The sequence below is a fragment of the Cuculus canorus genome, chromosome 15 (genome assembly GCF_017976375.1).
Source record: "Cuculus canorus isolate bCucCan1 chromosome 15, bCucCan1.pri, whole genome shotgun sequence".
In the NCBI taxonomy this organism is placed as follows: Eukaryota; Metazoa; Chordata; class Aves; order Cuculiformes; family Cuculidae; genus Cuculus; species Cuculus canorus.
In genome coordinates, this window is record NC_071415.1 from 11,470,872 (window position 1) to 11,486,571 (window position 15,700).

The 15,700-nt window shown below is 42.4% G+C and overlaps 1 protein-coding gene across 2 annotated transcripts in view; it reads right to left on the reverse strand.

The window, feature by feature from the left end:
- SDK1 (sidekick cell adhesion molecule 1) overlaps positions 1-15,700 on the reverse strand; it is a 405,082-nt gene that overhangs the window by 52,130 nt on the left and 337,252 nt on the right. For both annotated transcript variants that reach the window (XM_054080680.1, XM_054080679.1), the window contains exons 29-33: positions 13,523-13,717; positions 9,224-9,425; positions 7,124-7,227; positions 5,287-5,357; positions 345-480 (exon numbers count right to left, since the gene is read on the reverse strand). In XM_054080680.1, the coding sequence (XP_053936655.1) occupies positions 345-480; positions 5,287-5,357; positions 7,124-7,227; positions 9,224-9,425; positions 13,523-13,717 (708 nt within the window). The remainder of the gene's footprint in view (positions 1-344; positions 481-5,286; positions 5,358-7,123; positions 7,228-9,223; positions 9,426-13,522; positions 13,718-15,700) is intronic.

Sequence of the window (15,700 nt, forward strand, 5' to 3'; positions counted from 1 at the left end):
GAGGAAAATTAAGCCCTTTTTGTCTGATGGCAGAACAAATTATACCAGGATAATCATGAAATGGAGGTAGTGGAAAGCAGGAAATCAGGAGATACATGGGGGACAGAACATAAATTTAAGCGTGCTGGCATAGATTAGCGTGTACCATTACAAGTGATGCTGATCAGAAGGAAGTTATTAGCATTTTTCAGCATCTTCACCCTGATTGTGTAAAAGCTAAATTATCCTCAGTCCTCTTAGACACAGTTGTGCATTATTTTGATGGGGCAAGAGGGCATATAGTGTCTGGTATAAGGACAGATTACCATTCCGGGATATAACACGAGTTCAAAACATGGGCTTACGCGTGAGCTCTGCTCTTAAAGCTGAAGGGTTCTGGATGGTTTTGGATTCTGTTCCAGATCCAGTGTCGTAATCCAGTTCCCGATAGTAGATCCGGTATCCCAACAGCAAACCGTTTAGACTTTCAGCTTTGGGTGGCTGAAAAGAATTGAGAAGAGCCTTGTTAAGATGTGCATTGCAACAAACACCCGTCACAACAGGCAGAAGCCGATGCTGGTGCAAAGGGACGCAATGCTCTCTGGTGAATAGAGCCGTTAACGATATACAGGTCAAAGGTTGTGTAATTCGAAAAATACAAGTTATAGGCAACTTCAATGATTTCACTCAGCTGCAGCAATTACAGAAGGTTCTTTATATAAGAACTGACACCTAATCCACTACTAAGAGCAGAGCTCTTTTCCTTCGTCATCCACAGAAACTTGTGTGCGATAAAGACGATAAATAAACATGGCCCTGAAAACGCATGTTGCTGGCCACCACCCGTGGAACAGCAAACCTGAATTTCACTTCTGAGATGAAAAGAAAGAAATTATTTTGTCATAGGCAGAATTTCTTTAGTGGCTGTTTTCCTTGGGAACTGTTGACAGAACATTCTCCATTTGGCATTATTTTAATAATGATGAGAAAATAACATTGGTGCATTTTGGCTTGAATTAGGAAGACGAAAATAGGTCTAACAGCCTCAGAGAGGCATTTGGAGAGAAGGCACAGTATGATGGACTCTGGTGTGCTGCACAGGTCTGGTCTCACAGGCAAATTCAAGTCTCCTCCGTAACAGCTTGGAGAAGCACAGGGTGTACGGTTCTTCCTTTGCTTCTGCAAACATGCTGGAAGGAAGGTGCTCAAAGGCATAATATTTCAGTGAAGATTCTTCAGCAGCCCCACACATTCCTTCAGATACAGGTATAAAGCCCAGTACACCGAGAAGGAGATCTTTGCCTGAATGGCTTCCTTGAAGAAAAACAAGCACAGGAATTCTTCATGTTTGGGAAAACATTTACTTTCACGAGTGTAATACAGGCTAAGAACTACAGAGAAGAAAAGACGCCCTGAGCCATTTATCCTCTAAAGATTCTTGTACTGAAATTAAAGGAGCTGAAAGTATAAATGAAAAGGATTTTAATGATGATCTCTCTTTTAACTCAGAAAGATCTCTAGCAATCTTGAGAACTTAACTAAGGAAAACGTTCTGTCCATTGTGGAAAAGTTAACTGCTGGTGTGAAACACTGCCACAATAGAAGGTAACACCACATGTAATTGTGATTAAGAAAGTAAGAATATTTTTATGGGAAAGGAGGGAGATACTTGGCAATAACCTGGTATTCTGCTTCCAGAAATGACAAGAATTTTCCATTATTTCATTATAATGGCAAAAGGAGAGAGAGGGCTGTCCTGTCTCAGAGCAAAGGACTTTGCTTTGGGTGAGGGCTGAAGGGATTAAGTAGAAACATTGCAGTTTATGGAAACTTAGAAAGAAAACTACGTGAATCAGAGTATAAGAGAGCTTCTCTGCTACAAGGAAAAGCAGCAGAAGCTGCTCCTGAAAGAAGCCACCGCCTCAAGCAGCAGTCCTGCCAAAAGCCTGCTGAAAGCAATCCAAATAATCCCAAGATCTTGCTGTACTTGCTCTGTGTGGCTGGAGAATCTCATTCATGCTTGTTTCATGCTCATTACGGTTCTCCATCCTTTGGAGAAAATCTGACCACCTTCTGCGATTATTTAGCATTTGCTTTTCAGAATGATCTATTAACACAAAATTGTGAGGGACCTCGAGAATCAACAGGCCCTCAAGACTGCAGAAATGACTTCTTAAAGTTCTTTTCATAAACAGAGCAAGCTCGACCAGAAAACAAGCTAATTTTTCTGCTTTCCAGTATTCTGAGGTGGTTAAAACCCTTCATGTAATTTCTAATTTAAATAATTCACAGCTAGTTTATAACCATTTGTTCCTGTGCTAACATTGCCTTTTGGGTTAATTTGTTCTTCTCTCCATGGGGTGTTTACTTCCCTGATGTATTTTAAAAAGGGCAATCATATTCCCTCTCAGACTCCATTTTACAAGGCAAATAAATCAACCTCTTCTACAACAGCCTTTCCTAGTCTCAGACAGATTCCCTTGTTCAAGGGACTGAGCGAATAAACCAAATAAAGTGACAGCTTTCTTCAGGGCTGCCTGATGATACCATCACTCATGGACCAGCTGAAATGATCTCTTTTGCAAGCTGGAGAATCATAGAACTTGACCCTTCTCTAAAATGTCATAGAATCATAGAATAGTTTGGGTTGGAAGGGACCTTAAAGATCATCCAGTTCCAGCCCCTCTGCCATGGGCAGAGACACCTTCCACTAGATCCAGTTGCTCAAAGCCAATCCAACCTGGCCTTGAAGAGAAGGTATAGTTTACTTATTTCCTAGTGTATCTATCACTCCATCCTGCTAGGGAGGAGTCACAACATAAAGCATGAGAAGTGCCTTCTCCAGAGACAGGATAAAAGCAGCACTGTCCCACCGAGATACACAGAGTGTTCTACCACAAAGGAGAACAGACACTGCAAGAACACAAAGCCTATCCAGCATGGAAATAAAATTCACACAATGAAAAAAAACACTATGAACATTACATGGATTTACATTTCAGTTAATTATTATCTAGAAGGAAGGTGATCTTGGAAAGATTCAATGTCTTTTCCTATTTTAACTATTAATAAGATATCCTACAGTATCTTGAAAAGAAAACACTACTTGAAGCTGAGAAAGACCCTTACATCCTACTTTTCCATGTAGCTGCCTAACAGATAAAGCTTAATACCTCATTGTGGTACAACACTGATTAGTTGATAGCAAACATTATTTTCTTAGGCTTGCATACGATTCTCAGTTTTTTTCTTCCTTTAAATTTAGGACAGAAAAGTTCAGAAAATAAATGGCTTGAAAACTGCCTTTCTCCTTGCCATGGAAATGATGATTCTTTCCTGAATAGGGTACTCTGCTAAAAGGTCAGGTCTTCCCCTTCGTATCTGTCTTTCACGGACAAAACTCTGCTTTTGATGTAATGGATTATTTAGAACTTTGTAGGAAGGCCTGAGGGATCTGCTGGAATAGGTAAAATGATTCTGAGTGGCAGCCTGTAATGTTGTACGGAGGTAAGAGAAACATTTTTGTGCTATTTAAAAATGAAAAAAGAAAAAAGATTAAAATGTAAGTTTGAATAATTGTTATCTCTAAGATTGAAGCAGAACAGTGCATGATCCTGATGTTGACTGCAACATCCTCCAATACAGTTGAAATAACCTTGCATTATTGATACAACAGACCTCAATGGAAATTACTTTTTTTCTTTCTACTTTAAATCTAAAAATAATGGACTGATTGGACCAAGCAGCTGAAAGCACAGATAGTGCATCTAGAGTTTGTTTTGTGAATTATTAACACAGCTCAAAGTTAAAAATTTAGCTTTGCTTGGAAATCTACTCTCCCATTTATCCTGACTGCTGTTTTCAGTTTACATTATTTCTTAGACACTGCTGTGAAACTTCCTCTTAATTGGAGGCTATTGTGGGACTTGAAGATTTTTGTTTATTTGAAAAATATAGTACGGCTGAATTACCAGGACCTATTAATATACACTTAGTAATGACATATAATTGCCCACAACTCCCTTGAGATGGTTCTGCCACAACAACCCCATTTCATTTTCATGAAATAAAAAGCATCCAATTACCTAAACAACCACCTATTTCACATTAACTACACACCAATAATCAGTCAATTGGGGCAATGTTTATTTCTACGGTACATCATGCCTCACATCCTCTTTGTCCTCTTTTTGAATACTTTTTTTCCCTTCACTGTGGGCTTTATTTGTAGGTGAGGCAGTAGATTTACATCTCGCCATAATTCCTTTGATAAAACTGCTCAACATGTCTTCTATTTGTTCAACACGCTGTAAGCAACGATGCTGCTGCATGAACTTGGGCAGCAACCCAGCAGTACAGCCAGGCATATTTTTAAAGTGATGCTGCATAGCAATAAACAGACCCTCATACATATATTTTTTTTTCCAAAAATTCAAGGAGCCCCATCTGTACTGTAAAAGCGCGTGTACATTTTTCACTATAATGCAATCTGTCCAAAGTTATCCTTATTATGTGTGTGGGACGTTGTCTCAGGAGCAGGGTGGGCAGAGGCTTTCCAGGATAGGTTATGGATAACGTGCGGTACCCCACTGGCTTCCCTCCATTAACGCTCACTCTGCAAAAAGAAGCCTCAGGCACTGGGTCACACAATGTTCCAGCATCTCCCAGGAGGCCAGTATTGAAAGATAAAGGAAGTCAGAGGAAACGCATATATAAAATGCAGACTTGGCATGAACACTTCCACATCCAACTTAGAAATGTTACAGAGAGCTCCGAATTCTTTTCTGTTCTCTGAAGAAGTCTCAATTTTTCGCCCTCAAAGAGCCAAAAGGGCATGCGGAGTTCCTCAAAGGTATGAAAAGGATTTCAGGAACAGCGTACACTCTGATTATTTCAGCAGCTGAAGGAGGCATACGCGATGCGAACAAAAGTGAGCTTTGATTACCTGATCTTTATCAGTGCCACCTTCTGTTGAATGTTTTCAATGTGAGGATGCACATCTACTGATCTCAACGAAAGGACAGGAGAATCTGTACAAGCAACGATCTTTGGCTTTGCTACAGAAACACCTTTCCCCCCTAAGCTTTCTCTCATGGGGCACAAAGTAAAAGCAACTGCCAGAAATTTCCATCCATCACTAAAATATATGCCTCGATGAGGAAAATAAGGAAGTAGTTGCAGTCCTTCAACTGTACCACAATTCTTCCAGCTCAGGAAAATATCCCTTGAAATGTATCAATAAGGTCAACAAGTCAAAGCAACCAAAAAACATCATCCAGAAACATCAAAATCTTTCATTTTACCTACCTGCCACTGCACAAGGACAGATGAAGTCGTGTGGGGAGTTACTAACACAGAACTGGGTGGTTCATCTGGAACTAAACAAGAAAAAATGGTAACCAAAGCAGTTATAGTGACAGGGTGGGAAATGGGCAGCCTTTATGCACCAGATTCCCTTTCTTTGCACATTGAAGAAAATCTGCTATCCCAGCTACTACATGGTGGGTCTCAAAAGCAATGAGGTGGATACGAACATTGCAATCCAGGGAGACATCAGCCACTTCTTCTACATCCCTCGCTCTACCTGTGGCCCCGGCAATTTGAGGAGGAATAAGAGAAAAGTTGAGGGCATAAATCTGGAGGAAGCTTCAGTGTGCCAGCTGCTCACAAACAACTGGAATACATTCGAAAAGAAAAGTTAAACCAGCTGCGTGTGCACTTGGAAGTGTAAGCAAACTACTCCCAAATTTTCCATGGCATTTTCATCACAGCTGGGGCAAGCCCACCCTTGTATTAGGAGTCTGTCTCACATATTCACAGATCACTTAAGAAAGCTTGATTTACCAGGGGTTAACCCATTCCTGTGCCCATGGCCTATAGCACATGCACACACAGAAAATCCGAATCTCAAATCCGAAGAAGAAGGGAAGGCTTATCAGGAGCTGACAGCCCTCCACAGTGCAATGCTCTAGTGGCAGCACCAGGTTTGCTCAGCAGAATAAATGTTCAGTTTGTTAAGGAGGTGAGAAGCTCTCGCAGTGTTTCCCCATTGTGTTGTGAAGAGGTCAAGCACAACTCCAGATTCACTATAGGCAAATTCAAAGAGAATTAAAAATAAAATTTAAAATTCCTTAACAGTGAGTCAGCGTTGCCTCACCAGTACCAGTTACAGCCTGCACTGATACAGCAACCTCTGTTTGGGAAGGTGGGCAGTCAGGGTATCTTTAAAAGGCTGTTAGGCACATTATTTATTACACGGGTTCTTGTTTAATTTAGGACACTCCTGAGCTCTGTTCTCTGTTTTTCTGATTTCAAGACTATATTCTTCAAATATTCCTTTGCAAAATCGTTTCCTATTTTTGCATGTCAATGTCATATTTAAGTAGTTATCTCTGCATGGTATAAAATACTGGCTAATTCCTAGCACCACATATATATATATGTGTGTATGTATAGCCAATATTATCCCATTTCCCAGGCTGAGGGTAAATACTGATGCTTTTTTTGCACTTTGCAGAGTTCCTTTCTCCATTCAAGACATTCAAGCTACTTCTGCATTCAGGCATTGACTTTATACAATCAAGGAATTAGAAGCTGATCTCTAAGGCTAAAAATAAAAGCCCTGTCAATGTCATTCACAGTTTATTAGCCCTGATCTGCAGGATTAAATGCTCATGTTTCCAGGAGCTTCAGATTCTTTCTTACTTATACCTCAGCAATTTTGCCATATTGCAGACTGATGTGGATTGTGAGTGAAAACAATTGAAGAAACTTCTTCAAATATATGCATGGTTCTACATTTATTTTTAATGATCTCTTGTAAATTATTCAATTTCTGCACAGATAATGGTTAGCGCAGAGTTTGGAAGCCAATCAAACGGAGTTTAATTCCATTTCGAGACTCCTGAAAGTATGATTCATTATCAGAGGGCACAGCAGGACACTTAAGGCTGCCTGTTATTAATTCAGCCACGTCTCATTACTACCTGTATCAATCTCCTATGAACAAAACTGCATTGGAAGTTGAATTTTCACTGCTCTGTCCCACAGGAGAACACATGGCAATGGGTTCAGGAAACCCAGGAGCACTGGGGAGCATCCATCCCACAGTGATGCCCCCAGCGTGCATCTCCTCCTCACTTACCATCCTGCAGAGTTGTGACAGCCTCAGTCTCTGCACTGAAGTCACTGTCTCCAATGTCGTTGGTTGCTTTCACACGCAGCTTGTAAGAGGTGAACGGGTTCAAGCTGTGGAATGTAAAAAATAAGGCTGAGTGATGAAATCTCCCCACATCGTCCCAACTTCCCTTAGAACAAGCCTCTACAGAGCACCTGCCCTTTGGTAAATAGCGTAGTTTGTCTTTTCCCCACACTGCCTTTTCTTTGTAGCCTCCCTCACCTTCCTCAGGACGCGGGGGTGTTTGCACCCTTGCTACTACCAGCATCTTCTCAGATTCCCATTGGCTCAAGTCCCTGAAAACATGCATGGACTCACAGCTGAATCGGGCTCCAGAAAACAGTTGCAGTTCACGAGGCAGCGTATGACTGGGGGTTGTTGGAAAGGACAAGATGTGCTGTTACTGGAGTTTTGTATGGCTACAAAAAACCTGGCTTTCAAGGTGCTTTGCCTGAGCTCCCCTCAGAACAGACCCGTGGGTCGGCTCATCCTCCGTGCACAGATGGGGATGACAGGTAGAGAGGAGGCAGGAAATGTGCCCAGGGTCAGCCAGTGCACAGCAGGCGCTGGAATTCATATCGGAAGCCTTCTGACTAATCCTGTAGACCATACCGCTTGATCAGTGCGTTTTATTCCTACTGGATTTCAAATTAATGCCATTACCTGGATTATTTAATAAAGACAGTAACAACAGGTTCCCTGCAGCTCCTTTATCTATGCGGTGCTTTAAGATATGCAAAGAGTGATTTCCAGCTGACATAACCTTCACAAAGATTCTTCTGTCTTGGCTTGGCAGGGGAAGGTGTGGGGGAGGCTGCCTTTCGAGTCACATGCAGAGGGTAGAAATGCAGAGCTCTAAGTTACAGGGGATTTAGCTAATTAATTGGTAGTGTCTAGCCATCAGCTGGCAGATGTAACACTGACTACAAACCCAAGTAGTTACTTGTAAGGAATGATTAAACATCAAGGGATAATGCATTCTGATGGGCAGCGTTCTCGTGTCCCACATGTGCTACTCTTTCAGACTTTCACAGGAAAATGCTTCTAGCAAGCAGGAGACAAAATCTTTTTTAGTAGTGCCACCCTATTAGGACACCGTTACCTATAGCAGCTCAAACATCTTCTTGATCTTTTGTTTTCAGTAATGCCAATGCCAAGTCTAAATGATATAGTTGCTTTTTTGATTTTACAGGTTTTGACTGGGAAGATACTGGGTATAATTCAAGGTGGGTTTAACACCTCTAAAATCAGGTCTGTATTTGTAACTATAATTGTCAAGTTTTCTTTTTCCCGCACAGTCGTATGAAAGGATAATGAGGTAGCTGTATCTTCTGGCACATGACCAGCGAGCTGCCATATACTATAGCCATTCATGGTTTTATAACAGAGCTGGAAAAACTGTATCTGAATGCTTTGAATGCTTGAATCTCCAAAAGCACACAGCCTTTCAGAAATAATCTGATTTATAGTAGCTGGTCAATAAAGGAAATGGACAGCAAAACAAGTACCTTCCCAAAGATATTCAATTGCTTTCACAGATGTTATAAGGAGTTTAATTACAACAGTGTCGCAGAGGATATAATGAATCCTGAATAACAAAGTTTAAACATTCCGATGCTATCTATAAACTTCAGTATGAAAAATACAGATAAAAATGGTTCGCGTTTCATCTGGAAAAGCTTATATAGAGATAATTGCAATGCAGCATTGAGAGTGGATTTTAACAGCAGTCACTACTGAAAAGATTTTTTTAATTAGTCATATTTTGCAGAGCATTGTGTAGCTACGTATGGTTTAGCCTAAGTAGCCTTATCTCCCATGCTGAGCTTTCAGGAAGGGCTTCAAAAAGATGCATTGCAATCCAACTTTAATTAGATTTATTGCATGACCTTCAGCAAATCTCTCAACTGCTGCTCATAACACCACTTCTAAAACGGGATAGGTAACCACACTTAAACTCTCTCCCTCAAAAAGACTATGAAGCAGAAGTGATGCTCGCTTTGGCTTCTTGACTGTTGGAAGTGAAAAGTGTGGGAATTTCTATGCTAGCCTGGGATCATACGGTACCTTTCAATAATGCAGGATGTTGCCTCGTGGCTGATGGAAGAGGAGTAGGTTTGCCAGTCTCCATTCGGCAATTCTCGCACTTGTACTGTAAAATATCTTATTGGTGAAGATCCATCACTTCCAGGGACCCACTTCAACAGCAGACTCCGTGATGACACATCACTCTGGGGTGTCATCACCTGCCTGGGAGGTGCTGGTCGTTCTGCAATTAAACCAAAATTTGGTGCTGCTTTGAGAAGAAGTACAAGCTAACATAAAATGTGGCAGCCTGATCGGATTTTCATAGTGGTAATGCCACAGGAGTTTGAACTTGCAGATTTATCCCATGAAGTAGGAAAGCCATCTCATTCCCTAACCTTCTGCTGCAAAGAGCAGCAGTAAACACAATTCTTATCTCCCTGCATAAAAGGTCACCATTGAATATACACTTTCCTAGCAACAGACCTCAAACTAGGCAGAGGGGTCTTAGCCGGGCAGATTAAGGAAGAAGCACTAGGACCAGCAGCCAAGGAAACCAAGCTGGTCTTCAATGAAACTCAGCGGTCCTTCCAGCTGCGATGACTCTTTTGACAGGATTTGCCTGCTCGCTTTTTAACCTGTGCTTACTACTTGGTTCCACAGGACGATGTTTTCTCTTTGCCACACAGCATCCTCTTTCCCTAGCTGCTCCCCAGCCAGGGCATGAAGAAGAGGAAGGGATGAAGCTGGAACAGGCTGGTGGGTAGCAGAGGATGTCTTACAGCTGATACTGAATTCCTGCACCAGCTCTCTCTGGCAAAGAACCAGGAGCCATCAGCAGCTCCTGCTGCTGCTTCCAAACCCAGCTTGGAGCTTGAGTACCTGCTGCAGTTCACTTCCAGAGCTCCTCTCTTTTTCCCTCCATATACTCTGACCTTGAACCTGCAAAGTCAAACCAGCCAGTGCCAATGCTGAGGGAGATCTCTCCAGAGTAATTAACCATACACCTTCTCGATGAAGCAGGGAATGGTAATGCAGGTGTAAGCATGCCAGTCCCCAACTGTTTCAATATAGATCTCCTTTCCCGTCACTTTGTCTCCACACTCCATCGATTTCAATAGAGAAATGCTATAGAGTGAGGAATAATTGTTTAATTGTTTATCATGAAGATTATTGATTCTGATTAAAATGTGTGGCATGTAATAAAGCAGAAATTGATTGGAGACACCGCAGTGACTTGCTTTTGAGAAGCAATTCAATTCAACTTCATCAGCACTTGTTTCCATAAACACACCCCTGCCTGCATGCTTCCTTGCAGCTCTGTATGGCGAGCACGTCATTTCCCTGCCATCCCCGAAAACCATTTCCTATATGTTTTGGCATTTCTCTGCAGCGTCCTCTTGCTGACATCAGTGCCCAAAGATTTGTAAGCTATTAGCTGGAGGAAGCCCTCGGTGCCAGCAGCCTGAGAGCCTGAGTACAATGCAAAAGGTCAATGCCTTACACTGACAGGCTGAGACAGGTATTCAGGGTTATTCTATCAGAGGAAGCGAGTGTCGTGCAGGGATTTAATACTCTCTGCTGATAAGCTTGAACCAGCTTGCAGTTTTGGGCAGGTCAGATCTTGCAGTCAGTCTCCCACGATTGGGTTTCCTTCTGCTGCTAATGGGAGATCTTAAAATCTCCTGTGTTGCAAGATATACTCTTCCTGACGGTTTGTACAAAACCATTAGTATAAAGAGTTTATTTATTGGAGTTTAGCCACAAGCAAATGCTAAGGTGAGCCATTTGTGCAGGAATGTACGGCCAGGCTGTATGACTCAATGGACTCCTTTTAATTTCTCACTATATTTACATCTTCTGGCACAGTTCTGCCCTGATCACTGGTGTTAAGCATTCCGAAAGGTGCCATGCCTCTGTGTTGATTCCAAGCACTATGGAAGAACCTCTGGATACACCTGTAGAAAGAACCTATAATACAAAATATAATACAACCTGAGATCTGTAAATCACAGGTATCATTGTAAAACATAAAGATTTATATTGGGATTATCCAAGGAATAAGGAATTTAAAAGGACAAGAGTGACCAAATTTGCAAATTTTTAAGGGAATTTTTGTGCCTGGCTACCTTAGCATCAAGGACTACAAGGATATTAATTGTACTTTTATTAATGCATGTTAAATATTTCTTCACTCTAGAATACTTATTGTCATGTGTATGAGTTTGGGGTTTGTTTGTTTGTTTATTTACTTGTTAGCAGAACAGCTGCACCGAATAAATTTCTTTATCATCTCCTCATATCAATCTTGCTGATGTGAGGATACATATTTTTCTCTCTACACGTTACATATGGGATCACTTCAGTTAAATCTCAGTGCCCTGGGACACGGTTCCATAGCATGCACAGAGACACAGCAGAGCCATCCATCAAAAAGAGAAAGGGTTCCTTTTACACACCACTTGCCTATTCAAGATAACCCTAAAGCACTGATAACAACAAGGGATCAGTGTTCCTCCAGCCGAGCTGGGAGTTTTGCCTTGAGCTATTGTGTATCCAGCAACAGCTTGTGCATGGTCTGGGAAACCTGAGTACATTTTATTGAAAAGGAGAGGCTCTAGGCTTCGAGTTTTCACTTTATTTGGCATGGTGGGTTCCTTTGAAACTTCCATGCATTGGACTTTAAACTTCAACTTTGACAGCAGCCAGAGAGGAGTGGAAGAAACATTTTGCTGATAAATCAGTTTGACGGACAGTCTCTTTGGCAGAGGTACTTGAAGATTCCTAATCCAGCTCTGGATGTTCTTTATCTGAAGACTGCGCTGTTATACACTGGGAAGGCTGCAGACGACCCAGAGAGCTATGGCAGTGGGAATTTTAACACCAATCAGACAGGTCAAAAGTAGTTGAAATGCACCCTACGGGTCAGGTGGCTGAACACCAGGTGAACATCCTCTCTTCTTAGAAGTGTTACAGGAAAATAATAAGGAAGATATTGTGGGCAAATAGCGTGGGAAATCCTTGTCCTTATACCAAATGATTTGCAGGGTGTAGAAAGGACTTAAAATGAGAGATAGCTTAGAAGGCACATTTTAAGAACTAAAAGTAAATAGAATTGGTTGTCTTATAGTGCAAGACTTGGGCAAGAGCCAAGACCAGGCACACAAGCACATGCAAAAGTGCCGACAATACTGCAAGGCGTCTACAGAGGTCTGCCCTAGTTACCTGCTGAAGTGTGCTTCTCTCTAAACTACGACTTTTATAAATCACTGAAGTTGCATGTTTTGAATTTCTGAAGGAGAAGTTTTCTTAAATACCAATATCCAGACAGCACAATAGGTCCGAGCGGCACGTGGCAAAAAAATCCACTGACGCACAAGGAAGTGATGCTGGTAAAATCACCCTGGCTAGTTTTGACTTTGCCAGCTCAAGAGACCAGATAAGTGCTTTGCGGTGGGACGTGGCATATGGTACAAGGAAAGCCCACACTCCTGTCCTCTACCAATATATTCTATTTAACTCTGAATGTAAAAAAAAATAAAAATCTTCACACAGAAGTAGAAAATACAATTTTTCTAACGGGCAGCTCTAGAAATCTGTTCTAAGCTGGAGAATTAAGTAGTTGAGCCAAAAGCATTAGAAACAAGCAATGATGCAGAGCAGGTTCTGTAATACCTGAAATGTCTTTCACGTTTTAAAATGTTTGGTATCTAAGCATCTGGTTTCATTTATACACATGTAACTCCTGCTTTCTTCAAGTAGGTTCCCTATAGAACAGAATTTTATTGGGGTTTCAGAATGCAAATAACCATTTTATAGCTGATGCAAGAAGCAGAACAATTCTGGGCAATCCAGATGCAAACACTCTGCTCGCGTGTGTAGCTGCGAAAGGCCACAGTAATTACTAACACATTAGGTCAGGACTGAGGGACAATGGAGGAGCCATGGAGAAATCTTGCAAGATCTCCGCCTCTCATTTTGCATTCCTTAATCAATACAGTTCATCCATCACTTACTTTCTTAAGATTGCAATCTTTCTAGAAAATGAGAGAGCTGAAAAAAGGATCTGACTGCAGAAGGAGGCTGCGTATGGCCAATATAGCAGCTGATGGGAAAATCAATCTCCAACAGCCCAGCAGGTTAGAAGAACTGTGTCTCGTAAAAGTCTGTCTTGCTCACCAAGTTTCTCAAATCATGATGTTGCTATGGTTTGGGGCAGGTCTATGGGGCAACAAGGAAGAGGTGTACAGGCTGTAGCCTGTTATTAAAATTCCCCTAAGCGCAGCACTCGCTCCCAGGCAGGCAGCAGACAGTACCTCAACCTGTGGCTGCAAGCATTACCTCTTTTTTCTGTTGTAATCACTGTGGCTTCCAGAGGCTCTCCCCAGCCCTGCCTGGTCTTGGCAGATGTCCGGAAGATGTATGCCGACTCAGGGGTGAGATCCGTAGCAGTAAACTGCCTGACTGTTGATCCAACCTCCACCGTCGTGAACTTGTTAGGGCTGCTGCTGGCCAGACGATAGGCAATCTGATACCCTGAAACCACAGCATCAACAAGAGAGAGAGAAAAAGGGTTAGGATGTCTTTCTAGCAGCGACTAGAAACTATTAACTTATCATAATTACTTATCTAAGATCCAAACAAAGGAGTTTATTACCTTTAATGCCATAACACTGTGATATGGCAGACCTTCCCCAGTCAGGCACTGCACCTTATGAGGCAAATTACAGACTGGTGCACACAAGGGTCTACTGTGTACTATCTACCAGGAAACAGATTTCACTTTCTATCCTTTACACCAATAAGATTAAAAAAAACACTTTAATCTTTCCTATTTGGAAAGGTAATGGAACAAATAGAGTCTGTGCAATGAATCTCACCTGGTTAAGCCAGTTCAAGGCAACACTTTCTATTTCAACTTTCCACTGCCACACACGTGCCCACGTACGCACACACATTCAGGCTGTTCTGCCCTCTCACAATTTCAGCACTTGTTTAAACTACAGGTTTTTCAGCCGAGGAGCAGCTGGATTGCCCAAACCACACAGCCTTCCTACTGCCCAAGTAAAGGCTTCCTCCTGCTTTTTGCACTTGCCTCTTTCTCAGTTCTCCCCCTCCCCTGTAAATGTACAGAGAGTGCCAGAATTGCCAATAAAAGCATCCTGCTTCTGTCGTTCAACTCTGCTGCCCTTGCCCACAGCCCAAGGAAGAAGCCTGCAAGCTGTGAGGTCCTGCTTCAACCATGCGGCACTTAATAATCAATTTTGTTGACGCCTGTAAGTGACAACCCCCATTCCAACCTGCTTGACAATTAGGAGTTCACAGTTTAGCCTGTATTATTAATGATCCAACTGTGCAAAGGAGGGCTTCCAGAGTTCTCACGCACCACTAGCAACAACTGTCCCCCAAAGAGGAGCTGCCAAATGTTCAAATCCATTCTGCAAACCCAGCAACTGAATCAGGCTCTAACTTCTGGAGCTCGATGGTAACTTTGAGTCCAGCTGCTGACTTCCAAAATCAATTAATACCAGAACTGGTGTGGGGTTTTACTGCCCAAGCTGAATACAGGCATATGATTAAACGCTTCATGGAGTTATACAGGGCAGAGGGCAGCCAACAAATCCAAATCAAACCAGCTGAAAATGAAACAGTCGTGACACGACTCTGCCAACCCTCTGCTCATCTTCTGAATGACAGAGGGGTCTGTAGCACCTGAGACCATCTCTTTCTCTTGGATCCAATATCCCAGCTGGAGTTTGAACCCCACCACATTTTGGCTGGAACAAGAACAAAGGGAGCCAAACCTGGCGTGCTTTGTTCATGAAGGTCAGTGCACAAAAACTGAGGTTTTTATTTTACCTGTGGCTATTAGATAAAATCAATGACATTTATTTCCCAGTGTGACTAAACAACAATTGCCACATGCCCACTCACAGAGAAGGCACAGAGTTCCTGCACTCTCTTGAATGAATGCCATACTTGCGTGTGGTGCACGCTGTCACAAACAGTGGAATTTAATTGGGATACAGATGGTGTTAATTTTGGTGTGCTGACTCTCACAGTGCTGTTGACGATGCACCAGCATTTCCTTGATCTTTTTGTTTCGGCAGCTGCTAGGGGATGAGGGGCAACAGCCAGAGCTGCCTCACACGGAACAGATTCGATTGTAGAGACACCTTCAAGAGTGACTTGGCCTTTCCAAGCACCTGTGGCTTTGGTCTGAGCTCCTGCCCGCTGTTGTTACAAACAGGTTTGGGTACAGACCTGATTCACTGAAGACCTTTAAAGCGCCTTGGGCACCTGCATCTGAAAACGGGCATCAGCAGCAAAAAGGCTCCCAGTGCCTGAGCGGTCTCACCTCCTGCAGTCTGGGGTCCTCTCCTACATCACAGCAGTTGCTCTGTCACACATTCCTACAGCCACATTTTCACAGCTGGGGGGAGAGCGCTAGACTGGGCTGGAAGGCATATCCTATGAGCAGTGGCTAAGGACTTTGGTCCTTCTTTATTTTGAGAAAAG